General features: G+C 43.7%; 3 protein-coding genes across 3 annotated transcripts in view; all 3 read right to left on the bottom strand.

Annotated features, from left to right (window-relative positions):
* LOC127058758 (perilipin-3-like) overlaps positions 1-27,823 on the bottom strand; it is an 81,451-nt gene that overhangs the window by 34,340 nt on the left and 19,288 nt on the right. Inside the window, exon 2 of the mRNA XM_050968955.1 lies at positions 7,855-8,280. The gene's annotated coding sequence lies outside the window, so the exon portion shown is untranslated. The remainder of the gene's footprint in view (positions 1-7,854; positions 8,281-27,823) is intronic.
* LOC127058777 (perilipin-3-like) overlaps positions 928-27,823 on the bottom strand; it is a 74,768-nt gene continuing 47,872 nt past the window's right edge. The window contains exon 9 of the mRNA XM_050968999.1: positions 928-961. The gene's annotated coding sequence lies outside the window, so the exon portion shown is untranslated. The remainder of the gene's footprint in view (positions 962-27,823) is intronic.
* LOC127058769 (perilipin-3-like) lies at positions 934-10,201 on the bottom strand. The gene is made up of 8 exons (XM_050968970.1): positions 10,039-10,201; positions 5,520-5,599; positions 4,952-5,147; positions 3,504-3,586; positions 2,946-3,198; positions 2,288-2,484; positions 1,922-2,044; positions 934-1,355 (listed from the first exon to the last, which is right to left on the bottom strand). Exons 1-8 carry the CDS (start codon positions 10,070-10,072, stop codon positions 963-965), a joined length of 1,359 nt encoding a protein of 452 aa, XP_050824927.1. The 5' UTR covers positions 10,073-10,201; the 3' UTR covers positions 934-962.

The raw sequence follows: 27,823 nt of genomic DNA, 5'->3' as shown, positions 1-27,823 counted from the left end.
CCAGACTTCATCTGTACCCACAGAAAACCAAACACTGCTACCTCTGATACTTGTCACCCTATGATGTGGATTTAAAGGGCCTGCTTTCCTAAGGGCAAAGGTTATATATGCAATCTTTCACATTTCCAGCTATGAAGTATGGAAATATGCAGCCTCCAAGTGAGTTATAGGTGGTTGAGATCACATGCACACACCCCCAGCTGAATAACCAATTTTAATAGGCATGACATTTATGCACTAGAGCCCCTCTAAGGACAGCCCTATTTTGAGATAAGGGAAAGGAAGCCCAGGCCTGTTTTTGCATGGGGCAGGGGCCAGGACTGAGCAACCTAGGTAGTATCTAGCCCAGGTTGGCTAGATAGTGGTAGGAATTTTAACCAACTGTACTGTTTGCTTTTCAGAAGTTGCTGCCTGAAATCCCAAGTGCAATTTTACCACAGCCATAAGATCAACACTTGTTTCTGGTGAAACTAGGAACAGAAGTTAGAGCATGTTTACAGGTCTGAGTAGTGATCTAGAACTACTTAGAAATTAAGGCTCTAGATTTGGTTTTATGGCATATGGGGTAAGCTTCCTAGGCTTTTAAGTGTCTACACACTAATGCCAGTGGTTGCTGCTACTGGCAAAAAAGGCTATATATAGCATGAGTAATTGCAGGCACAGATGTCTACTATACACTTGGAAATCACCTCTTAGAAAGATCAGATTGGACCTTTATTCAAATGAAGTGACATTTTATTTTGAAGACAGTGATAACAAACAAGTAGTATCTGAGCTGAGAAGTGATCTACATTACAGCAGTCACACAACACCACCAGAAATTAGGAGAGAGAGAGAGAGTTAGGCACAGTGCATACAAGCACTAGCCACTGGTGTCTTTCCTGAAGTATGCTAGTACACAAAGTCATAAGGAAGACTGACTGAGTTTTTGCCTTCTTCCTTAGAAGTTTCAGGTTTCTAGGTCACAGGGCCACCTTAGACTTGGAGGCTTCCTCAGCCTCATTTTCTTGGTTGTGTGGTTCAGTGGTGTCTGCAGACCCCTTACCCAATGGGATGAAGGGTCCCACAACCCAAGACAGAGGAGTAGTCTCCATCACATATGCCATCAGCTCATCTACATATTCCTGTGCCATGGTCACCATCTCCTGGCTCTGGGTTAGGAGGCTGCTGGAGAGATCCTGGAAGGAATGGGCAGTGGAGAAGGATGAATGAAGCTCTTCCATGTTGTGATACATCTGTTTCACCTTATCCTGAAAGTTGGTAGGGAGACCTTGAATGCTGGCTACTAGCATCTGGCAGGCATCCTGCAGCTGCTGGATAGTGCTGCGGGACATAGCCAGGGTCTCAGACTCCATCTGTTGGAGAAACAGAAGTTTAATTCTAGTGTTTAGAACACAATAAGGATCAAACTTACTACTGCCTCGGGTGATGTTGTAAGGCAGCAAGTTATGCTGCCAGGTACTACTGGCAGTCAAGGAGGTCTGCAATGGGTGTGCCATGCTCTTTCAGGATACATAAAGAGGCCAAGTTGTGCCTCCCTAAGAGAAGCCACTTGTGATAATGGAGGCTAACAGAGGCAATAAGCCATGTAAGGTGGGTCAGAAGACAGCTAAGCCAAGTTAACAGGGGTTTCACTGGTTGCAAACCCATGATCTACAGTCAGTTTTCAGGCTGTGCAGAGGTTTAAAAAGCATGCATCTAAAGCGACTATGCTTCTTGGACACAGACCTTGCTGGTGTGACATCACTTTAGGAATGCCTAAGCAAAGAAGCCACTCATTAGGCTCAAAAAGGGAGCAACTTTGTAATGAAAATAAGATCACCCGAGTTTGAGCTACTTATTCAAAGATGCAATTATTCTGAGCCTAGCAGGGTGGCTAACTTCAGACCAGAGCTGACCACCGCTCCCCAAATGCACATACCTCTGGTTTTGCCAAATAGTTGATTTCACTGCTTTTTGGCTGCTCTCTATTCCAGCTCAGCCATATGTGATGGAACTTCTCCTGGACTTCTTGGAGAGAAACACCTTGCTTAAGGTATTCAATCTAGAAGTGGATTAAGCATATCCAGAGATGAGACATTTGCACATCAGTTATTCTAGTTCTACTGTTTGACATGCCTTCATCCCACAGAGTGGTATGCTCAGTATATCGAGAGTAGAAGGGTCAAGTTACATAGCACACCTATGAATGAGGCCCAAGCATCATTGTACCACATTCTATACATGTGTGGTTAGAGTGTTCCCTGCCCTGGAGGGCATCAGTTGTAAGAGATAGTGGAGTTCCTACCAGTCCTATGGTTTCATGAAGCTGGGAAAGAGCCTCTCTGATGCTTTGACTGGTGTGTCTCATCTTGTTTAGGGAGTAGCGGTAGGCACGTTGGCAAAGTTTGGTTGACAGGGAACCTAAACGCACGAAGTAACTCTGATGCTCTTGCAGTTGTGCTGAAGACACTTCAGCCCCTTCCACAGATTCAGCAAGTTCAGCTAGAGGGAAGAGAGTTCAGGTTGTTCACCCTCTCAGGTTAAGAGATGGTGAAAGGCGTACAAGCCATACTGATCTGCTAAATCTTAAGCTCCCTTGTAACAAGCATGGGTCTTAGCACCTATCAAGTACCACAGAGGTAGCTTCAGCCTTAAAGCAAACCCACATGCCACACAGCATTACTACAATTTTGCATACTTTGCTGCTAATGACTGACTTCTAATCAAGTCATGCCCATCATTCCTTCTAGTACCACCCTGTCCCCACTTGTTGCTCAAGTCATTTTACATGGTTACATGCCCACCAACTAAAGTCTTAAACCTCAGTCTCAGCTATGGAAAGGCTGTAGAATGAGCCTGCATTCGGTGCCAGATAAGATTGAGAAGTCTAGAGAGATGTTTGGCCCAAAGGGAGGATTACCCTAAACTTTAAGATAATAGACCTGTCACTCGTGTGTTCTGACCTAGTTCATCATCTGTCATGGGAAGATAGTGATCCAAGAGCTCTTCAGATTTCTCCAGCACTGTTTCCATTCCACTTATGGCCAATTGGCCCATTCTTGATTCCACAACTGTGCTCATGCTGTCAGTTACCACTGATTTGGTGGTCTTCATACTGTCCTGCACAGCCCCTTTGGTCATATCTACCACTCTGATCATGGTCTCCTTGACATCTGTCAGTCTGGAAGAGGCCAACTCCTGTGTCTCAGATGTAGCCTAGAGAAGAGAAGAGTGATCAAGCAAGATCTTGTACAGTAATTCAGGGTGATACCACCACATGTACCCAGAGATGGAGGTTGGGGGAGGGGATTACCACCTGCTCTGCCCCATAGGTCAAATCTTCAGGGGAAGAACTGCATCTTGCTGTTAAGCATCAGACCAGAGTTCTATTGAGACACTAGCTCCTGCCTCTTGACCACTTTTAGTATGGAGTGTTCCTCTGCTGGAGGAAGCATCCCATTATTGGCATCCCTTTCATAAAGGCATGATGTTTTGTCTAGTGAGAGGATGGTGAAAGTTACCTCATCAGCAGCCTGTTGAAGGACTGGTAGATTCTCCTCCACTTTGTCAGGTACTTCAGAAACACACTCCTCCTCTGTAGTCCCTATAGAAAAACCATAGTTCAGTTTCTTAATGGGTCAATTTTGCTATTGTAATATTTAAAGAACCTGGCTCACATCTGTAATGAGAGCTTCAGTTCTCCAATATTTTCAGGAAGCAATTGTTCTGGGTTGTAGGTGCTGCACATTTCACCCTCCCTCCCCCCAAGTTGTGAACTCTTTTGTAAAATATTTTCCATGAAAAATAGTGTCCCCTTCAATAGTTCATAGTTCCGTGTTTCCTCCCATGCATCCTAATGGCGCAACTGAATTAAGGTAGGTATGACTAGCATCTGAACAGTCTCTCCTCCCATCTATACTTACTGCAGAATTGGGTCTTACCCAAGCATTCTAGGCATCACTTTCCAGGCTCCCTCTCCAAGGGGAAGGTTTTTATGTTCTGAATAAAGTGCAATGATCTCACCCTATAGTCTTGCAGCTCTGAAGGTTTTTGATCAAAGACATTTAACCAGGGCCGGCTCTAGCCATGTTGCCGCCCCAAGCATGGCGGTACACTGCAGTTTGCGCTCTGTCGCTTGCTGGTCCCGCGGCTCTGGTGGGCCTGCAGGCACGCCTGCGCGAGAAGCTCCATAGGAGCCGCGGGACCAGTGGCCCCTCCGCAGGCATGCCTGCGGGATGTCCACCAGAGCCGCCTGCTGTCCTCCCTGCAACCAGCAGAGCGCCCCCCGCGGCATGCTGCCCCAAGCACACGCTTGGGCCTGGAGCCAGCCCTGCATTTAACATCCCTCTGGAAGGCACCAGAAGATTTTGCAATGCCTTGGCTGCAATAAGTCCGACTAACTGTTCTCATGAAGGAAGCAAGTCAGGGAGCAGCCATTGCTGTTGAGCTATTGCCTCATAAGCAGCTAGTTAAGAGAAGTTTAGCTGTTGTAATGTGTCTGCAGTGTTGTTGTAGCCATGTTGGTCCAGAGATTAGACAAGGTGAGGGAGGAAATATTTCGTTGGACCAACTTCTGTTGGTGACAGCCTAGATTTTGAGCCTCTCTGGTTGCAGAAAGAGGAGATCTCATTTTGCAGTTAGGTACCTTTCAAAGGGTGTTGCTCCTTAAAAGCAAAGAGCTTAGCACTAATCTTATCTCCTGGCTACAGTGAAGAGGACAGCAGGTTCAGCAATAGTAATTAATGTAAGCAAAGCCCTTTGTTAGCCTCTAGCAGATGTTAGCTTACATGCATGGGCTACTGTATTATTCCTCTATAGTCACACCACCCCCACTGCCAGCTTCTCCTCCAGTACTGATCTTCATGCATCTGAGTTTTAGAGATGGAAGCTTCCTGACAGGGTGTGAAGAGCCTACTGTTGAGAAATTGCACCATACAAACAGAAAGCTCTGCATATATACTTTACTCACCCTCAGGTTCAAGTCTAGTTACAACTGGCTGTGCACTGCCAACTGCAGCACTGGTTATGGAGGTCACTCCCTTCTCTGCCATGTCACAGATGGACCTCACATAGGGATGGCTCTCCTTGGTGGAAGCATAGGCAGTGGCAGCCAGATCACAGGCAGAGTTGACTAAAGGTAAACTGGCCACCCTCCTCAAGACATTCTAGTGAGGCAAGGGACAGAACAATGAGTCAGGGAGGCAATGTTCCACACTGGGGATGAACCTTTTCTTTTCCAAGTGGTTATACCCTTGATGTGTTAGCCCCAATCAAAGGATTCTTGAATGGTCAAAAATCTGAGCAGAGGCCCAACAGCTGCTTTTGAAGTTAGTTAACCTAGTGATCCAGTTTCATACTAAGGCAAGAAGAATTTTTAAATATCATTATAAACCAGGCTATTTTGCAGCATCTGGAAGAGCAACTGCACAAATCTCTGAACACCAGGGTGTGCATATGTGAAACCCGCTACCAGGTAACAGCCAGCCATCTTTCATATTCACATGTTGAACCAGCAATGCTTAAGAGGGAGCACCTACCTGTTGCTCTTCCTCCCCATGCTCTGGGGATGCCATAGTTGTGTCTTTTCCATTAGAAGCCATGGTATAATCAGATATACCTGAAAAGAGCAAGAAGCAAGGCATGAAGTTACAGGTTAAGTTTCTTAGGGAAAAATTACAGCAGCCTAAAGACAAGAGTGATGTTCTGCTCCAAAGTGGGACTATAAGGAATAGCAGGGCCCTCATCAGATCAACAATGAATATTTAGAGGAATAGTGAGCTGAATACATTGTCACTACTTTTTTAAGGGAAAAAGAAATATTTCAGTTCTGCTACAGCTAAGGAGAAAGCAAGCAGGATGATTCCATCTCAAAAAAATGGAAGATTTTACAACCACTCTGTACCATGACATTCTATTAAAGGCATCAGCTAAGACACTTAAGGCTAAAAAGTATTAAGTTCCTAAGATCTAATTTCCCACCCCCTGTCCAACTCACAGCTTCTTAATACAAACATTTACATATCCAAACATTTCTTAGTCACAGAAGTACAAAGCCCTGACCAAGGAACTGTATAAACAATAAGAAAAACTAAAAAGCTTCACCAACAAGTTCCAATCCTTCAAGAACCAACCCACTAACCTTTCTCAGTATTTCAGACACTGCTTTACTCCACTCACTACCTGGTCAGATTTTATACACCTCTGGTGATGTAACTGTGAGGGAAGGGAGTGAAATACTGAGGACTGACAGTTCAGGTAATCAGTGAAAAGAAGGCTTTGCTAACCAATAGGAGAGTGGAAATCCTTTGGGGACTGCAAAGATTGGGAGTGAGTTATTCCCCAAAGCTGATTCCAATTATTTGCACTGGGTCTTTGCTGTCATCCAGCTGAACTCACTTTGAGTCCACAGCCTGCCTGGAAAGAGTTGCTAGTTAGGACGGGTAACATTTTAAAAACACCTGTGTGACTTAAAAAGTCATTGACTTTCATTGCCCTTTCCAATGGGAAAAGGGAGAGAAAAGTGTTTTTTTAAAAAGGCTAGAGAAAAGGGTAAAAAATTGAAATAGAACTTTTCATTTTATGAAAATGTTTTAAAAAATACATGAAAAACCTGAACAAATAAAAAATCAGCCAAATATAGACCATCTCTGGTGGTAAGGTTGCAGATAGCAATGTGCCTGCTTCACCTGCATGTTGGCCATAGGTTCAAAGTAAAAACTGGCACACTGGAACAAGGAGTAGCATACTGGAGATAGGTAGTTTTTTCCAGTGGTTAAGATACTAGCCTAGGATTTGAGCTGGGTTCAATTTTATGCTCTGCCCCAGACTTCCTGTGTGACCTTGTGCAAGTCACTTAGTCTCTTGATGCCTCAGTTTCCCCTCTGTACAGTGGGGATAATATGGCTTCCATGCTTCATAGAAGTTTTGTGAGGTGCTCAGATACTCTGACAATCAGGGCTATATAAATACCTCAGATAGATAGTGAAACATTTTGTTGGGGACCAAGAGTTAGTTAGGGTAACTGGAAGAACTTGACTTTCTCCAACTTCATCCCCCTTTCAGAAAAAAGGGAACATGTGCCACTTTCTGTTTCAGGGAAGGGTGAGAGAAAAGAGTGTTTATTCTTTTGTCACCCCTTCATTGTTCTCCCTCAGAGTTTGAATTGGAATTGGATTGAAATGGAAGAAAGGTGGTGGTACTGTCCCAAGTCCTGCCCAAATCCAAGCTCTGCCTATATGAGATGCTATTTTTAGCAGATTCTGCAGCTGTAAAAAACATGAGCACACATGCTCTGCTGGGTTCCTCTTTGGGCTCTCTGTAAGGTTCAGCTACACCACTGGATATGACCAGATTAAGATGGAGGATCAATAGCCACATGCCTGGATCCCAGTCATGTGATTATGTCAATCTCAGCTGTCATTTAAAACTAAATGTTTCTATCCCTCATGGCTGCAAAGAAAAGCTTGAGATTATCCACTGAATAGAACTGATACAGTGATATCTGCCTGTTTTTCCCCCCAGTAGAGGGAGAAGCAGCATGCATACCAAGGGAGGTAACTCTTTATCCCCACTTCGCCCTTCCTGTTCTTGGTGTGCGCCCACCAACCTTCCCAGGATTTCAACAGGTAAATGCCTAGCTGGGCTCTGTGGGATTGGTGGCATCTGGTCTTTTAGCCTCAAGGGTCAGATATTGGCCATGGGAGTGTGAATAGTTCCCTAATGACATACATTCTCACCATGAAAATGAGATGACACCTTGGGTAGATTATGCAGATCTGCAATCCTCCCTCTCTTTTCTTGCTTACTTTGATCAGCAGTGAAATAGTTGAAAAGCTAGACATGTATATCACCATCAATTGGCATCGGAGTTACCCCACTTTGATGAATGGGGCAGTTCACACCTCTCTGAGCTCCTGTGTTAGGTTCTCTGCAAAGGCAGACAGATGCCTGTGCATCCATTTTTGTTCTTTTCATGTTTTCAAGGTTTCTTCCATAATGTGTTGTCACATTCTATTGATAGAGTTTAGCTCCATTAGCACTTGAAGACCAGCCACTCCAGATTATGTAATGTAAAGTAAGTCTCAAGGGGACCTCTGATGCACCACGACTGTTTTGGGCTTTTGCCACTTTATCATATGACTCACATGGCACAAAGTTTTCCAAGTAACTAAATTTGGAAGTATTTTTCTGCTCATTCTAAACGTATGAAGCTGCATTTCTCAAATGTTCTTTCTGGCTGCATTTTGTAATGCTTAAGGAAAAGGCCTCTCCTCTCCTCTCCACTGACAGTTTCTATGCCTTCAATACAGATAAATATCAAGGAAATTGTAAACGTTTGTAAAATGAGCATGATTGCATGAAAATACAATTTCCCATTGGATTCCTTCTTGCTCACTGTACAGTAGAGCCTTGTGGCACAAACCACGTTGCGGCATTAGTTGTGATATTTTTGGAGAGGTGTGAGGTTCTGGTGCAGTTAGTTAGGGCAGCAAAAAAGTCATGGATAAATCAGAAGCAACTGAGATTCTTTAGTTTAATTTTGATACCCTAACCAGTGCTGAATCCATCTTAATTCCCACCCTTGTAGTCTTTTTATGTTAGTGCTATTGTAACCCACACATCTTCTAGGTGTGGTATTCTGGCTCAGCGAGTGGCACCGAGACCACTTCCAGAGAGAGCAATTCAGGAGTCCGCTTTACTGTCTCAGCTAATAGCCAGTTGGATTTTAACTCATGCAGTAGAGGCTCCTGCACTAAGCTCCAGAGATCCCCAGTTCAATCCTGCCGACTGGGGTTTGTCAGCGTTACACTATCTCCTTCCCTTCTAAATGTTTATCCCAAATGGGCAACTAGATTGAGATTCTGAGATGCTGCCACATTTTCCACTGACCATTGTCATGCAACATTCAAATATTTGCGTGCGGACCAGGACTGAGCAAATAATGAATTTTTCATTTCAGGGGCTGAACAAAAAATAAAATTTAAAACAATCAGTTCAAATCAAAACTCATTTTATTTTTCAGTTTTTCCTCATCGAAATGGAATAAATGAGCAAATGTGTTTCACGCCAAACAAAACAATTCACTTGACCCTAAATGAGTTTTTTTCAGTTTTTCATTTCATGTAGGTTTTGGGTGCTTTTTACTCCCTCCCTTTTTTTAAATCTAGCTACATTTGGAAAAGAAACACCATTTCAAAATGAAAAAAAATAAAAGGTTTCATTTAAAGATGTCAAAAATGAAACTATTGGAAATGCAAAGTCAAAACATTTCATTTTGAAATGGCAAAAACAAACTGTTTCAACTTTTTCAATTTCTTTCCCCCATTTTTTACTTGAATTTGAAAATAACTTCTGTGTTCTGAAAAATGCATTTTCTGGCAAATTTATGATGAAAAAATATTTTACCCAGCTCTAGTGAGGATTCTTCATCCTGTGTCAAATTGAGCCTCTCTTACCTGTGCTGAAAAATCCAGGTTCCTTAGCAAACTCATACACCTCTTTAGATGGCCTGGCTACTGGGGTGGGGTGGGGGACAAAATACCCCACTATGTTAGGCTGGGTTACACGACCATTCTGATGTGGCAGCATTTCACACCCACTGTGCACAGGGGCAAATGACTACACAAGGTGCAAAGCAGTGGAGAAGCAGGCCTGTGTTGTGCAAGTGTCCCAGGACATATAGTGAAGGCCAATATATTTATTCTTCTGTCTGGTCTGCCCACTCTTTTCGCACTTGCACTGGGGAAGGCAGGAGCATCCACACAGAGCCTGATATCCCATCAGCCACAGAACAGTGATTCCCTACTCAGCCAGTACTACCAGGCTATGTAGGGCAAATCTCAACGTTGCCCTTACAGAGCTTTCTAGTCATAAGAGAAGACAACTGGAACTCTAACAGAATTGAAACTATAACAGGGTTCAAAAAAGAACAAGATAAGTTCATGGAGGAAAGGTCCATCATTGACTATTAGCCAGGAAGGACAGGGACGGTGTCCCTAGCCTCTGTTTGCCAGAAGCTGGGAATGGGCAACAGGGGATGGATCACTTGATGATTACCTGTTCTGTTTGTTCCCTCTGGGTCACCTGACATTGGCCACTGTGGGAAGACAGGACACTGGGCTAGATGGACCTTTGGTCTGACCCAGTATGGCCGTTCCTATGTTCTTATGTAAAGGACTATGCAATGGCACATTCTGTTTGCTATCTGCTAAAATTCCTATTCTTCCATTAACTTCCCTGTTTTAAATTGATTCTGTTTGCCACACATGTAACCAAAAAATCTTGCTCAAGGTCAGACTTTTTATAGTTTCCTTTCCCCTCCCGCAGCCTGTATTTAAATGATTCCAAAAGGAATTTCAAAGAACCCGATTTATTTACTTACTTCTAGGCTATTCTGAGACTCAACTCTAACCTCAGCGCTGAGTTCACAAAGATCAAAGCTTTCGTTCGACAAACTTGACAGTTCTACAAATAAATTAGCTCCACCAAGACCACCTGTTCTGTAACAGTTTCCAAACTTCTGCAGTGTCACTTGTTATGTGCGCCTTCTTATGCATATTCTGCAGTTTCTGTGGAGTCTGCTTATGTTCTACCTCTTAAAGCATTGAAGGGTCCCACAAACCAACAGAGGGATATACTGTACACCACATACTCCAGCAGCTCATTCATATCTTCCTCCTCCTTGGTCACTTTCTCCCGTATTTGGAAGAGGATTTCTCTAGACAGATCTTGGAAGGAATCAAGAGCATAGTGCACTTCTGTGATATGGGAAACTTGTTGCATCTTGTCCTGAAAGTTGACGGGAAAGTGTTCAATTATAACCAGTAGGATCTGGTAGATGGTCTTCAGGGGTTGGGTGATTGTATGAATCAAGACAATGATGCAATATTTCAGCAACTGCAAGAAGCAAATTAATAGTGTGAAGGTACAATTTTTAGAAATCTCTCTTGAAATGGGAGACGTTTACAACTACACTATTGTTTGATTCTAAAACTGTTCCCCAATACAGAACCATTCTTCCTGCCTCCTTTGATGTTTTCCATGCCAATCCAGCCCTGTTTGGTATGGTTCCCCCTGATCTTTGTGGAGCTTCTGTTGAAGCTATATACCAGTGATACTCAGCGTTCAGTGGTCGAGGAGCCATATTAGAGATCAATATTACCCAGTCGTGTGAATTCATTGTTTCATTTACTATAGTACTATATTATATTTAGTTTTATGTATATATATATATATTACTCACACAGTAAATCACTTAATAACTTAGTGCAAGTTGATAACTTAATTGGTTAATAACATAGGAAAAGCATCCTGAATGGTAAATAACTTAGATTGGTTAATAATTAAATCACAGTGTTTTAATATTCCATCCTGCAAAGACACATTAAAGAGACACTTGCTGCTTGCGAGCCTCAGTCTGAGTATCATGCTATAGATGGTCTGAAATGAGCCTAGATAACTAAGAAGTCTTGTTATCTTTGACTCTCATAAAGACTGGATTGCTAAAGAAAAAAAAATCTAATGGGACAAAGAACAACGATGAAGCTGCCAAACCTGAAAAAGATATGTAAAAACTGTCTAACTGAAGAAGCTAACTAACACTAATCCTGATGAAGGTGGCACTGGATGACACATTCTGATAATATTGGGTCCATGGACCAGGTGAGGATCCTGTTCTGTCTGCTACCATGGCTGAAAGGAACTGTGACAGTTGGTACTCCACACCACTTTTATTGCTCTGCCCTGCAAACCTCTGGAATCACAAGAGAAGGGTGTAAGGTAGTGTTCCAATGGCAATAAAAAGTTCCATTGATCCTGGCTGTGCCACAGGTACATTCAGTGCTTAATTTGTGTCAGGGCTTGCCAGGGCTGAGCCCCGGCACCTTTAGGCTTGGCCATTCATAACCCCGGCACTTCTGGGCTTGCGTATCAGTTATGAAAGTAAAAAAAATTCTTGATCACCAGCACTTAATTGCTTCAGCCCCAGCACCACTTTCATTACACATTAAGCACTGGGTACATCTCAAGACTGGGAATATGCAGAGGCCACTCAAAGAAGAAGATTAGTTATATAGTGGTCCTGCCCAGAACATCTCTGGGATGAGGATGAAGGGGAAAGAAGAACTTTGTTCCTACCAGGGAACTAGTTTGAAGAGCCTCCCGGATGCTTTGGCAGGCATCCCTCACCTTGCTCTGGGAATGCTGGTAAGCACATTGCTGGAATTTGGTCATCATGGAGCCTAAACACACCCAGTAACTGTCATAATCTTGCTGCTGCTGACCAGAAGCCATGCCATGCCTTTCTGCAAAAACTGTAGGTTTAACTGAAAGAAACAAGAGAATAAGGTTATTCTGCCAAATGAAAGGCGAAAATGTCAAAATGGACCACAGCTTCCCAAAATCTTCATTTGAAAGCCTGACTCACAGATTCATAGATTATAAGGCCAGAAACGCCCACTGTGGTCGTGTAGTCTGACCTCCTGTATAACACAGGCTATAGAACTTCCCCACACAGGCACCAACAGAGGAAGCACGTTCCTGGGGCAGCAAATGGTTATGGGCAGCGGCATTCTGTCCATTCTTGAGCGGCAATCCAAGCAGCTTTTTTTTTTTTTTTTTTTTTTTTGCTTGGGGCAGCAATAATGGTAAAAATGGCAAAAATGGTAGAGCCAGCCCTGTCCCCACAGTAATTCATAGAACAGAGCTTTTAGAAAACCTTCGCAGCACATGTTCTACCTGCATCTTAGATACTAAGCGTCAGATTTTCAAAAGTATTTAGGAACACAGAAAGGTAAATAGGCACTGGTGGGATTTTCAAAAAATTCCTAGGCACTCAATTCCCATTGATAGAGATAGGCACCTTGCATTTTGAACATCTCACTAGATCCCTATCTGCATCTTTAGGTGCCTCAATACCTTTAAAAGGCTGGCCCTTTGGCAACAGCACTACTATTACCATTGTTTGCCACCAATCTAGTGATGGAATTGTTTTAATGAGAAAGTGAGTAAACTACTATTGCTATTATTTGTGTTACGGCAGTGCCTGAAGTCCCCATCTGACTCAGGTCTTGTGCTATGCAGACGCAGAAGATGGTTTCTTCCCCTAAGAATTTACAAGCTAAACAGACAATGGGTGGAAGAAAAGATTATCCCTATTTTACAAATGGAGAATGGAAGCACAAAGAACTGAAATGACTAGTTTGAGGGTATGTCTACCATACGGGATTATTCCAATTTTATCTAAACTGGTTTTGTAAAACAGATTGTATAAAATCAAGTGCACACAGCCACACTAAGGACATTAATTCAGCGGTGTGCGTCCATGTACCGAGGCTAGCGTCCATTTCCGGAGCCTTACTCTGTGGGTAGCTATTTTGTAGCCATCCCATAGTTCCCGCAGTCTCCTCCGTCCCTTGGAATTCTGGGTTGAGATCCCAGTGCCTAATGGGGCAAAAAACATTGTTGCGGGTGGTTCTGGGTACAGCCTCATCCCTCCCTCCTTGAAAGCAGCAGACAGCCGTTTCGCACCTTTTTTCCTGGGTGAACTGTGCAAACACCATAGCACAGCAAGCATGGACCCTGCTCAGATCAAGACCGCAATCATGGACATTGTAAACATCTCGCGCATTCTCGTGCAGTCTATGCTGAACCAGGACCTGCATAGCCAGGTGAGGAAGAGGCGGCTATGGCAGAGCGGCCAGGAAAGTGATGAGGACATGGACACAGAATTCTCTCAAACCGTGGGCCCCTGCACTTAGGAGATCCTGCTGCTAATGGGGCAGGCTCTAGCCATTGAATGCTGATTTTGCGCCCGGGAAACAAGCACAGACTGGTGGGACAGCATAGTTTTGCGGGTTTGGGACGATTCACAGTGGCTGCGAATCTTTCGCATGCATAAGGGCACTTTCATGGAACATTGTGACTTGCTTTCCCCTGCCCTGAAATGCCATAATACCAAGATGAGAGCAGCCCTCACCATTGAGAAGCCAGCGGCAATAGCCCTCTGGAAGCTTTCAATGCCAGACAGCTACTGGTCAGTCGGGAATCAATTTGGAGTGGGAAAATCTACTGTGGGGGCTACTGTGATGCAAGTAGCCAAAGCAATCATTAAGCTGCTGCTACGAAAGGTTGTGACTCTGGGAAACGTGCAGGTCATAGTGCATGGGATTCCCTAACTGTGGGGGGCGATAGATGGAACACATATCCCTAACTTGGCACCGGAGCACCAGGACACCCAGTACGTAAACCGCAAGGGTACTTTTCAATGGTGCTGCAAGCACTGATGGATCACAAGGGACGTTTCACCAACATACACGTGGGATGACCAGGAAGGGTTCATGATGCTCGCCTCTTCAGGAACACTACTCTGTTTAAACGACTGCAGCAAGGGAATTACTTCCCAGACCAAAAAATAGCAGTTAGGGATGTTGAAATGCCTGTAGTTATCCTGGGTGACCCAGCCTACCCCTTGATGTCATGGCTCATGAAGCCATACACAGGCAACCTGGACAGTAGTCAGGAGCTGTTCAACTACAGGCTGAGCAAGTGCAGAATGGTGGTAGAATGTTCATTTGGCCATTTAAAGGCGCGCTGGCGCATATTATTGACTCGCTCTGACCTCAGCCAATCCAATGTCCCCATTGTTATTGCTGCTTGCTGTCTGCTCAACAATCTCTGTGAGAGTAAGGGAGAGACCTTCATGTCGGGGTGGGAGGCTGAGGCAAATCACTTGGTCACTGATTACGCGCAGACAGACACCAGGGCAAATAGAAGAGCACACCACGAAGCGGTGCGCATCAAAGAAGCTTTGAAAAGGAGGTTCATCACGGGCCAGGGTATGGTGTGACTGTTGTGTCTGTTTCCCCTTGATGAACCACCCCCCCGATTGACTCATTCCCTGTAAGCAACCCACCCTCCCCCTTTGATTACAGCTTGCTTAAGGAAATAAAGTCACTATCGTTTAAAAATCATGTATTCTTTGTTAAAAAGTCATTATAAAAAGAGGGAGAGAACTGACAAGATATCCCGGGTGTGGTTTGGGAGAAGGATGGGAGGGAAGGAAAAGGCCACTAAAAATATTTCAAAGTAATGACAGCCTTTTGGTTGGGCTATCCATGGGGCTGGAGTGGGCGGGTGCACGAAGCCTTCCCCCAAGCGTTCTTGCACGTCTGGGTGAGGAAGATATGGAACATGGTGAGGGTGGCTACACAGGGGCTGCAGCAGCACTCTGTAGCCTACTGCTGTTCCTGAAGCTCCACTGGACGTCGGAGGATGTCAGTTTGATCACGCATCAGCCCCAGCGTTGCATTCCGCCACCGCTTATCTTCCTGCTGCCACCTCTCATCTCGAGCATCTCTCTTCTACTCACGTTGGTCCCTCCTGTCCTCACGTTCACTGGCATCTTTCCTGTAATTTGATACCACGTCCTTCCACTCATTCAGATGAGCTCTTTCATTGTGGGTTACTTCCATGATTTCCAAGAACATTTCGTCTTGCGTCTTTTTTTCCTCCGCCTTATCTGAGATAGCCTTCGGGATGGAGTAGGGAGGCTTGAAAAATTTGCAGCTGCATGAGGAAGGTAAAAAAGGGAGAGAAGTATTTAAAAAAGATACATTTTACAGAACAATGGTTATACTCTTTCACAGTGAACAACACTATTCACCTTACATAGCACATGTGATTTCACTACAAGGTCGCATTTTCCATCTTAATATTGAGTACCTGCGGCTCTGGTGTTAAGGATCTCACAGCAGTATTCAGCTTGCATGCGGACATGGTAAGCCATTGTCTTTCAGCTTCTGCAGCCCTCATATACACAGTGCCCTCCTTTCCTAAATACCAAGCAAATCCCGTTCAGTGCTGCTTCTTTCCTGTTAACATGCAGCAGCAGAAACCACCACCTCCCATCCAATTCTCTGGGATGACTGCTTTACCCCTCCCCCCACCATGTGGCTGGTATCATGGAAGATCACTGCTAATCACCCCCTTCCCCCCACACCGCGTGGCTGATAGCAGGGAAGATCCCTGCTAGCCAAACACGAAAAAGATCAGCGCCTTTAACCCCCCCCTCCACTTGGCTACCTGCAAGGAAGGATTTCTTTTAAGCAACAGGCAAACAGTCCAGTAGGAATGGCCATCTCTGTCCCCTTAATTAAATTCCTGAATTTCAACCAGGTTACCATGAATGATATCACTCTCCTGAGGATAACATAGTGAGATAAAGACCGGATGTTGCTTGAATGCCAGCAATCACCAGAACCATATGCAGCTAGGCTTTGTCATGCAATGATACCAGATTACTTGCTACATGCATGGCGTGGTCAAGTGTCCTACCATGGTGGACGGAATAAGGCTGCCTTGCCCAGAAATCTTCTGCAAAGGCTTTTGGAGTACCTCCAGGAGCGCTTCATGGAGATGTCCCTGGAGGATTTCCGCTCCATCCTCAGACATGTTAACAAACTTTTCCAATAACTGTACTGGCCGCGAATGCATCCCAAGTCCTCAGGGCAAATCAATCATTAAAAAACGCTTGCTTTTAAACCATGTTTTATATTTACAAAGGTACACTCACCAGAGGTCGCTTCCATGGCTTCATTGTCTGGGCTACTGGCTTGGGATGGCAATTCTGTCTGGGTGAGAAAAAGCTCCTGGCTGTTGGGGAGAATGGAGTGCTGTGTGCTCTCTGCAAGCTCGTCCTCCTCTTCCTCCTCCTCATCTTCTCCGTCCGCAGAATCCTCAGCCATGGCTGAGATTACCGCCCCCACCTCGGAATCCACGGACAGGGGTGGGGTAGTGGTGGCGGACCCCCCTAGAATTGCATGCAGCTCAGCGTAGAAGCGGCATGTTTTCGGCCCTACCCCGGACCTTCCGTTTGCTTCTTTGGTTTTCTGGTAGGCTTGTATGAGCTCCTTAACTTTCACTCTGCACTGCACTGAGTCCTTGGTGTGGCCTTTCTCCATCATGACCTTGGAAATTTTTCAAATGTTTTTTCATTTTGTCTTTTGGAACAGAGTTCTGTTAGCACAGAATCCTCTCCCCATATAGCGATCAGATCCAGTACCTCCCCTGCGGTCCATGCTGGAGCTCTTTTTTGAGTCTCAGGAGACTGCATTGTTACCTGTGCTGATGAGCTCTGCGTAGTCACCTGTGCTGGTGAGCTCTCCACACTGGCCAAACAGGAAATGAAATTCAAAAGTTTACGGGGCTTTTCCTACCTGGCCAGTGCGTCCGAGTTCAGATTGCTGTCCAGAGCGGTCACAGTGCTGCACTGTGGGCTACCGCCCGGAGGCCAATATCATCAATTTGCGGCCACACTAACCCTAATCCGACATGGTAATACAGATTTCAGCGCTACCCCTCTCATCAGGGAGGAGTACAGAAACCAGTTTAAAGAGCCCTTTATATCAATATATCTCTTCTTCTGCAAGACGGTGTGTGTGTTGTGGAGGCGATCATTGGTAACTGATTATTTTTTCTTATGACCAGGGGAGTTAAAGGCAATTTATGCATACATGAGAAATTCTGTGGGGTTCCTACATTTTCTTGTGGATTATTACAGAAACTAGGAATTTAAGAACAGCTAGATCATTTCCTCCAAGTATAGGAGTTGCATCTGGCACAGCTTTCGGCACATGGGATTTTTATGGAGCAGAGTTACATTGCACAAACTCCTGTAGTGATTGTACCCCTGCTGGGAAGTTCACAATTGCAGCCCAGTAGCACCTAGAGGCCCACCTGAGACTGAGCCCCATTGTGTTAGTTACTGAGTATAAGCACAGCGAGAGCTCTCAAAGTACTTCATAAGTGTCATCATACCCATTATACAGATGGGAAATGGAGGCACAGAGCATTGAAAGAACTTGCCCTGAGTCACACAATGAGTTAGTGCCAGGCCTAGGAATAGCAATTCAGATCTCTGGATTATAGTGCAGTGTCCTCTTTTATCCCTGGGATGACACTCTTTCACCCTGCCCAACTCCTCCAGGTGTCCCTCTGAGTTTTGTCTTGGCTTTCAGCTTGAAGTGCAGCTTTCTTTTGGAAGGCTTTGTTTCTTGGAGTTGGCAGTGTATTAATGCACAGAATATGAGCTATATTTGCAAAGTCACAATAAGAATGTGAAGAGTGCACTTGAGAATCAAGCCAGGACAAAATTAAGCTCACATTTACAGATTTAACTGCATCTTCTTTACTGGATGCAGTATGGTACAGCCTTACACACATGTTCACATAGCATTTATCCCTCCTCTCTCTAAACGTGATAGAATTGCAACTTTTTCTGGTCATGTATATTTATGTTTAACTATTTTCACAGAAATGTCCAGTTTATCTTTAGATTTCTTACTTGTGTATTTAATCATTACGCATATATCATACAACTTATTTCTTCCACTCAGGGTCACCCAGAGGATTCAGGGGGCCTGGGGCAAAGCAATTTTGGGGGCCCCTTCAGTTAAAAAAAGTTGCCATGCTATAGAATTCTATATTCTTGTGGGGGTCCCTGCAGGGCCCGGGGCAAATTGCACCACTTGCCCCACCCTCTGGGCAGCCCTGCTTCCACTTAAAAATCTGACGGCTGCTTCTGCAGTACAATTGAGGAGTATAAGGAAGCAAACTATGAAAAGAGCTATATGCCAACTGCATTTGCACGTCAGAGTTCTGTTACATTTGTTGGGTGTAATGTTACACAAGACGCAATAATGGTTACTGTCAGGGCCGGCTCCAGGCCCCAGCATGCCAAGCACACGCTTGGGGGGGCATGCCGCAGGGGGCGCTCTGCTGCTTGCCGGGAAGGCGGCTCAGGTGGATCTCCCACAGGCGTGCCTGGGGAGGGTCCGCTGGTCCCGCGGCTCTGGTGGAGTAGCCACAGGCCCTCCAGCTGGAGGTCAACTGGAGCCGCGGGACCAGCGGACCTTCCGCGGCCACGTCTGCGGGAGATCCTCCGGAGCCACGGGACCAGCAAGCGGCAGAGCGCCCCCCGCGGCTTGCCGCTGTGCTTCAGGTAGCTAAATGGCTAGAACCAGACCTGGTTACTGTGTATGTTTCATACATGTGAGTGATAGGAAGAGTGTTTGACAGCTAGACCAGAGGTTGTGGAAGAGCAATATTACTTAGTATGCAATACAAAGTGCTAGTTTTCAAATGGCTGCTAGGCACAAGGGTAAGAATTGAATGGGCAGCCTCTACTTTGGCATTTCCTGTTCTTGAGTGCTGAAGCATGCAACCTGGCTAGAGTGTCCAAGTGATTTACAAGGTGTTCAAGAGTACTATAGTGTGGAACTGTGGGGCTAAATGCCACTGAGACACAAGGTGGGTGAGGTACTATCTTTTATTGGACCAGCTTTTGGTGGTGGGAGAAACAAAGTTTCGAGCTACAGAGAGCTCTGCTTCAGCTCTGGGAAAGGTACTCAGTGTCATAGCTAAATACAAGGTGGAACATATTGCTTAGCATAAGTAGTTACACATTTTTTGATAATACATACAATATAAGAGTAACATTTCACATCTTACATGATCATCTGTAGGAGAGAGCTCCGCCAATGCTGGCTTTGGAAACATTTGTTTTATGAAAGACAGCCCTATGAAGTCTTTATTAATGTTTCTCTGCAGACATGAGTCAGACAGGCACTGCTGTCACATCGTGTTTAGCGTACCTGTGCTAGAAAGAATGGTAGGAATGTTACTGGTTGTACAATGGGAAGGGAAAAAAATAAGGAGAGGCTGGGAAATTTCAGCAAATTAGGACAAATAACTAGTCCTTGGCCGTGCCATTGATGTATCAGGTGTGACTATCTGAAGCTGTTCTACTGTGGACAAATACTTAGAGTCAGTGGGGCAGAGAGAAAGAGAGAGAGAAATGATGACTCTGGAGCCTGGGAAGTAGGGCATCCAGGTGGCAGAGTTGGGGGTAAAGAATACAGGGTCCAGTCTCCCAGCTCCAATCACTAGAAACAACTCAGCTATCTAAGCCACCTGATTCCAGGACAGGGGCACTCAGTCATGGACCACTAGCAGAGAGAGGAATTTCTCTCTATTAGAGGAATGTAGCTTACAACACATACCTCTGTTACCAGCATCTCCTATTTGACTAACTTAGGTGGCTCCCCACCTAATGCCCTGGCTCCTATGAACTGAATTCTAAGGTGCTTAACCCTCCCCCTTCATTGCATAGGGAGCCTAGATGTGTAACTTAGGAAGCTTCTGCTACTCCTGTCCACAAAGCCTACAAGTGGGTGGAGGCTCTTGGCACCTGAACTGTAGTCCCACCCCCCCATGCCGCCCCTTCCCCCTGAGCCCCCACCCTCATTCCATCCCTTCCCCCCAAGACCACCACTCACTCACTCCTCTCTGACCCCTCACCCATTGCTTGCCCCTACGGCTGGGAAAAAGTAACAGGGTCATGCCCTCCTGGCACCCCTCCTTGTAGATTGCATCGTGTTCCTGTGATTGCGTAGGACCCTAAAAGTTGAATATTGCAAATGCTCAGCATTCCAATGCCCTAAATTCCTTTGAATGAAGCCCCAAGTCATTACTGCAAGAGTTTGCAGATTCTAAGGACTAGAGGAGCATAAATAATGAAGAGGGTTACTGATGCGGAGTGATCTTGATTGCTTGCATACTATTTGCTTGCACCCAGCTTACCATTTTGACATGACCAATTGTTATAGGGAAATAGTTATATTTAAGAACAAAGAATGTACATCATATTTCCAAGATAGGGGACTATTCTGGTAAGCACCAGTTGTGAAAATGACCAGAAGAGCATAATGGATAATCAGATGAACATTATATCCCAGTGAGTCACTGTGGCCAAAAGGGCTAATGCAATCCTTAGATGTATAAGCAGGTGAATCTTAAGTAGAAGAGAGGTTATTACCTCTGTTTAGCATCGGCAGAACTGGCACTAGAATTCCTTGTTCAGTTCTCCTGTCCACAATTCAGGAAGGATGTTGAAGAACTGGAGAGTATTCAGAAAAAAAGAGGGTCTTGAGAAAATGATTTGTAATTTTAAAAATCTGTTCCAAAAATTTTACTTTAAACTGAAAAAAAAAATCTAGAAAATTTTGGTGTACTTTTTTTTTTTTAATTCTCTTTTTAAATTATCATTGTGGGAGTTTTTCAAAGTGTTTTCATTATGAATCAGGGGAACAAGATTTGTAGTGTCAAATTTTCCCACAAACTGGAAATTCTGAATTTTGATCAGATTTGGTTGCCATACTGTTTAAATTCTCATATCTTCCCTTTCTCTTACTGAAGTCAATGGCAGAAGCCTGACTTCAGTCAAAACTCAATTAGGCCCTTAAATTTTAGGGACTGGTAATTATGAGGAAAGAATAAATTGACTCAGTTAAAGATTTTTCTTTGACAACCTACTGGGCTAATATGGTGAAATTGTAAAATAGCTTTACAGAAAGCTGTTGGTTTTCAAATCCTTTGCCTCTCATGGGTATGTCAGTTGGTTCCTGGATTTAAAAAAATATTTAAAGTATTTCTTCTGCAATGGAGCTGTGTAACAATACAATGCTGAATGCAGGAAGTTGGCTTCTTTTTGTCCGGCAAGTTTTATTTCAGCTGCAGCCACATACCAAGGCATAGACAATGCCACTTAGGGCAGTGAATGCCAAATATTGATGGCTTTTTTCAGAATGCTGGCAGGTCAATCAGTATGCAAGCCACTGCCTAAACACAGCCAAGCATGCTGTAAATTAGCTGCACCATAAATGCAGTGATAAAGGAAAGATGCTCATGAAGGTTCTTGAAACCTATGGAGGACCCCCTCCGCCCAAGACATGTAGTCCTCTGTCCTCACACAATCCTTTCCCATTCAACACTTCCTCTTCCTCCCCAAAGTCTTCCTCTACAGACCACCTGATGGCCTCAGATAGTAGCTTATGAATATATTGTTTACACACACACACACCCCGCAACTCCTTTTGAGAAAGGAAGGGCTAATGGTTTCCGCTAACAGTGGCAGAGTACCTTCTGTGGTCAAGCAAGATTCAGAAAGTGCATTTCCCTCTATGAAAATGGAGATTCAGGCACCCAAAAGGCAATCAGGAGAAAGGTACCATTGACATACCATGTACAGTTACTGCAAATGGTGGATCATCCTCTCTTGCTGACAAATCACAGTGAAACCATACACCCAAGAGTAAAAGTGAACTATAGTCATCAGACCAAGATGACAAATCAACCTGGCACAGACTTATCCAAAGAGAACTTAAGGATAACTGAACCAGCCACATGCTCAGCCTCATATCAATAGCAAAGTTTAATTGTTAGCAGACATTTTCAAAAATCTCCAGGAAAAAAAAAACAACACATTTTGTATCAAATAGAGAGACAACAACAGGTGGAGATTCAAAAATCCTAGTCAAACAATGCCTCATCTGCTGCTTTCCCTCATGTGTTATTTATTAGTTATTTATTAGTACCCCATAGGATTGTTATTCTTTAAAATCTTGACCAATAAAACATTTAGAGCATTATAAGAGATACAAGATACACCAGGCAGGAGCCATCTCTTATGACTCCAAAGAACAACTCACTCTCTGGATCACATACAGTTGTCACTAGTGTATGTAGAAGCATTTACCTTTTCTACACAGGGTGTGGCAGAGAAGGAGCTATCTGGCTGTGCAGGGACAGGCCTTGGAGGCTGACTGAGGAGATTAACTATTGCTTCCAGCTGTTTATGGATGATAACTGAGGCTACCCCCATGCCCCTCAGTTGGGTTTCCATGCTCTGTATGGCCTCAGAGTCTTCCCGATGGCTAGTTTCTAAGAACTCCAGTACTCTCTTACTTGTTGCAGACATGACCCTCTCACTTTCTGTAAACTGAAGTATTGTTGTCTGCTCCTGAGCTTGATGGCTTAGAGAAGCCTGCCCCCCTGGTGCCGCTGCTGGGGGGTCATCTTCTTTGAGGTTGCTCTTCCCAGTAGGTACATCACAATGACTTGGTCCTGCAGCAAACCTGTTACAAGCAGTATCTTCTGATTTCTCTCTGTCCTCCAGGCCAAATACAGGAATTATATTTCCTTCATTCTCCCCTTTAAGGTCATAGAAATCCAGGTTTGAGTTTTCATCATCCTGGCTGCCAAGTTTAATATTCACTTTGTTGCTCCCACTCTCAGGATGGCTAGACAAAGCATGAGCTGCCACTAAAAGCCCTGATTTACTAGCATGTGCATTGCTGCTGGTCTGTGATGGTCCAGCCTTCTCCTTGTCACTTTCATGGCTCTGACCTAACACACAAGAATGATTATTCTTCTAAAACAGCTTTCCAAGATGCTGGCCAGTGCCAAGACCTAACCATGCTTCTTACTCTGAACCAAGAATACACCACAGCAATATCCCTTCAGAAGCCATATTAAGTGAGGCTTGCTATTCCCATGAATTCAATTTCTTTAAACTGTATTTCAATTGGACATAAAACCAAGCCAAAGGGCAGGAAGAATTGTAGCTTAAATCCCCAGTCTAGAGGGAGAGTGTCATGGGACTCCTCCTCAAGACAGACAATGGCTGGAGGTCTGAAACCTATAGAGGGTGCCTTCAAGGAGATCATGAGGAGATCTGAGGTGCAATTACCTCAGGAACCGTGACAGTTGGTACATGGTGTTTTTGAAAATTAAGATGTAATAAAAAATCATTATATAAAAAACAAAAGGAGTCAGTCCCTACACATACTATATGGTGTGGTGTGAAGGGTCTCCCCAGGAAGTGGGCACATTACCCTGAGTTACAGAAAGTGTGTGAGGGAATATAAATGTTTTTAAAAGAATTACAGGGGCCACTCTCTCTCTAACGGTAGGTGCCTTCATTACCATGTGCCTGATTTTTCATAAATGCTGGGCACCCACAACTCCAGCTGTAATCAAGAGGAAGTGTGAGGATGGTCTGGGAATACAGTTTTATGATCCAGGGCTCTGAAGGAACTATAAAGGATTTGCCTTGAAAGAGAGAGAAGGAACGCATGGCAAACCAGGATGTAAATCTACAGCACATTACAGTGCTGCACACTAACTGGTCATATGGACCTTGATGCCGTGTACTAAATGTTTCCCAGTGCACAATGATCTGCTCCTCTTTCAAAGAGCAGTATGTTATTGCATAGTAGGTAAATTTTACTGCACCGAAGCAGAGTCCACACAGCCACTTAGTGTGTTTGAGATTTACACCTGGCTTGCGACACACAAAGTCTCTGTCTCCACAAGTCCAAAAAGTGACTTCAAATAACTCTCTACATAGGGATCCTCTACACTTTCAGATCCTCTACACCTTCAATCATCAAAACTTTCCAGGGCTAGAAGCAAAGTGCCTTCCCTAACAACAGCTGGGAATCACCTCTTTTAAATTCTCTAAAATTCTCATCCTAGAGGGCTAAGAGATCTGACTTTAAGGATGGACATAGCGAGGTGAATATGGTCTCAGACAGAGTTAGTTTGGGAGACAGAAGCTCCACATTTTTGGAAGTTGGAGAAAAAGGAAATGTTTTAGTGGCAAGCAATTTTTCTTTTTTCCTCTTCTTGTTTGAAAACCCATCAACCACTCCTAAATTTGGGATGTTCAATAAGTCCCAGAAGACTAGGTGAAATAGCGAGCAGAGAGGAGGGATGGTGGTCAAAGATTCACAAATAATTAGCTGCTTACAGTTTTCCACCTACAGTTTCTCTCTCTGTGTCTCTTCCCTGCATTGTGCCTTTATTTCTGCCTCATTTTTCATCTTTCAGAAAAAAAGACAACCCACTATTCCTGTGAATTTGATTTCCTTCAACTGTGTTTCAGTTGGACTTGAAACCAAACACAGACACAAAAACCCACCATAAACAAATTATTGAGATGTTTGAGTCATAGGACCCTACAATATCAGCCTTACCATAGTTTCTGGTAGGCTTTTTTCAAGACTATATTACAATTGCAGCAGACAAAGTGCGGAAGAGCAACATGTTGACACTTTTGCTCTGTAGACATTTCCATGAAGTCATGTTGCAAGCAACACGTTTATCCCTTCTTCTAAAATGTACCTCCAGCCCCCTTCCCATCTGTGCCAAATATTACAATATCCAATTCATGAAACACTAGAGGACACTCAATCCACTTTCTCTTCCATCCCACACTTGCAAATCCTGCTGTGATCTCAGAGTTAGAACTGCGACTTTAAAGCTCTGTTCTGACTAGAGTGTGAGGGAAGGTAATGGTAAGCTCACAGTGCTATTCATCTGTAAATCTCAAAATAATTTACAAAGGAATTCACATAGCATTGCCTCCAATCCAACTTACTCCCATGATTTACTCACCTTGAAGTTCAAGTGTAGTCATAACTGGGGGTATATCACTGATGGCAGGATCACGGGCAAATGTCATGTTTCCGTGGTGCTCCTTTTCAGAGGTGAAAGCATGGAACCCAGGCCATGGTCAGCATGGACTAAGAGTTGACTGAGGACCTTGCTGAATACATCCTACAAAAAGAAGCATCATGTCATTGACTTGGAGGAAGGACGGTCACTGCGGAGATTGAATCACCTATGTTTCCAGGAAATCAGTCCCTCTGGAGCTGTTGTGGATATTCACGACAGAAGTCTCTGTGAGCTGAAGACTCAAATCAAATCAAGCTACTTCAAGAGCCTCGGTATCCACTGCCCCTCATTAAAAATGATCATCATTAATAAAATGTGGTTATTTGAGTCATAACAACATCTGGGAGTAGCATTGTGCTTCATCATCATCTACAATTACCAGCCTTTGATGTTTTTTCTAGAACTGATTGGAATATTTTCAACTAAATGTAATTTCACCTCAATCTGGTATTTAGTAAAAGCCAGAACATTCCACAGAAACTTAGCAGTTTCAACAAAGTTTCTGAGGGGAAGGCCTCATATCCAGGGCTCTCTGGTCACTTCTGACCAGAGAGAGATCAAAAACCTGGCCTTTCTGATCGTAAGACACATTTTTAACACAATTCTATTTTGCAAAAGCATTCCAAAGTTTTGTTTTCATTCTAATGTAGGACAAAAACAAATACTGAAACCTCTGATGTTTTCGTGAGACTGAACTGTCATTCTCTGTCCAGCTCTAGATTTTTCTGAAGCCACTACAACAATAACAAGGACTGTATAATGTGACTGGTTTCTAGAGAGTAATGATACTGAGTACAACAGTCAATGGGTGGCTAACACCCAAGAGTTAAGATCAGTAATTTACTTGCAGAAGCCTAAAGTTCTACTGAAGGCACCTACCTGCTTTGAGTTCTTATTTGGCTTTTGAAGATGTGTTCTAATCAGATGAAACTGAAAAGCAAGAAAAATTATTGTAGGTCCAAATGGCAGAGTAACCCGTAACCCAGCACCATACAAACACAAGCAGCAGAAGAACTTTACATGCTTTCTATCACTGCATTTCATAAAAAGAAAGTCCCAACTGTACCCTTCTTACTACAACTAGCATCTAAGGCAGACAAAAGAATAAAAAGGGGAGATGCATCATATCCAAATGTGTTTTTTAAGTACACAAGAAACAACAACAACCAGCTGTTAAAAGTTGTGAGGCAAGCTTGACAAAGTCCAGGATTGGGATTAGTGGACAGACGAACAAACCAATAAAATCCACCTTCATTTCAACTCCCTCTTCAAGACACAGAGTTATGCATCACAGCCAAGAAGTCCAAATTCAATTACAGTAGACATAAAAACAGCAAAGCAACACATGGCAATAACCATTTTTCTCCTGTATCTTTTGATAGTAACAATAGCTGTAATCTGAGCTAGTTTTAGATCTTCCCATTTCACTTCAGACCTGTAGCAAGACAAAGATTTCACACAACATTCAGAGAGAAAGTTAACTTACAACCGATCCCTCCAAGAACAATAATATAAGGAGCACCCCAGAACACAGTTATACACTAAAATGCAAGAAAGTCAACAATTTCTTGTTATGAAAATTCAAACATCATAACCCCTTTAAATTATGGAATATAGATATGTGAGAAATCTGAAACTGTGTTGCCTAAAAGAAACACTGAGTACTGTACTTTAGATTAGGAGGAGATCAAAATACTTGATATAAAATACTATCTCTCAAGGAAGCTAACACAGGGATGGGGTGGGTGTGGGGAGAGAAAGGGAAAAGAGAAACATACTTACCAACCCTCAAAGTCAGTCTCACCACAAAAAGTTATTCCAACATCTTGGAGACCTGAAAGAGAACGATAGTTAATTAAAATAATGTAAGAGGTAGCCTATCTATTTCTTTGACTGGCACAATTCTTTCATTCAACTGGACTCTTCTAGGATGCCACATCCTGACTAGCAGCTATTGCTAATTAGGAGAAGCTGTTTTTTCCTTGCTAACACAGACTAGACACTAAAGGAGGAGTGGTGTGTGGTTTCCCAGCTGATTTGCTATGGATCATTTAAAGTCTCTCACAAGTTCTAGAATACTATATTGTAATTATACTAATTATTTGTAGTAGAGTGTTAATGCAGTTTAATAGCTAGAGAAGCTGGCCTTCCATAATCAGCCTGTTTTGCACCTTTTTCCCTTATACTCATGTCCTGCAAATATTTGTTCTCTGTTGCACAAAGTCTTAATCCTAAATTTACCAGAAATAAAGCAAACTCTATGACATTTTTCCTTCTGCCAGAGCTGAATTTGTCTCAAAAGTTTGAGGCAAACTGGAGATGGTATTTGGGATCTCTGCATATAACAAGAGGTGTTTTCCCATCTTGAAAATTTACCTTTTTGATCTGGTTAATCATACTTCCCAGACATCCTGGCTGAAACTGTGAAACACTCTGTAGGGTTTGCTTTAACTAGGGAAAGTTTTTAAATTTACTTCAGACTTAGCTA

Source organism: Gopherus flavomarginatus, chromosome 1 (assembly GCF_025201925.1).
Source record: "Gopherus flavomarginatus isolate rGopFla2 chromosome 1, rGopFla2.mat.asm, whole genome shotgun sequence".
In the NCBI taxonomy this organism is placed as follows: Eukaryota; Metazoa; Chordata; order Testudines; family Testudinidae; genus Gopherus; species Gopherus flavomarginatus.
Note: the sequence above shows the minus strand (reverse complement) of the source record. Positions and strands in the feature narration are given on the sequence as shown.

Bases quoted from the DNA above. Each gene is read 5' to 3' on its own strand.
- LOC127058769 (XM_050968970.1), bottom strand. From the start codon at position 10,072: ATGTCAGGTGACCCAGAGGGAACAAACAGAACAG. The intron at 2,045-2,287 runs GTAGGAACTCCA...ATCCACTTCTAG, and splicing joins TTCATGAAACCATAGGACTG to ATTGAATACCTTAAGCAAGG. The intron at 1,356-1,921 runs GTATGTGCATTT...TTTCTCCAACAG, and splicing joins ACTATTTGGCAAAACCAGAG to ATGGAGTCTGAGACCCTGGC.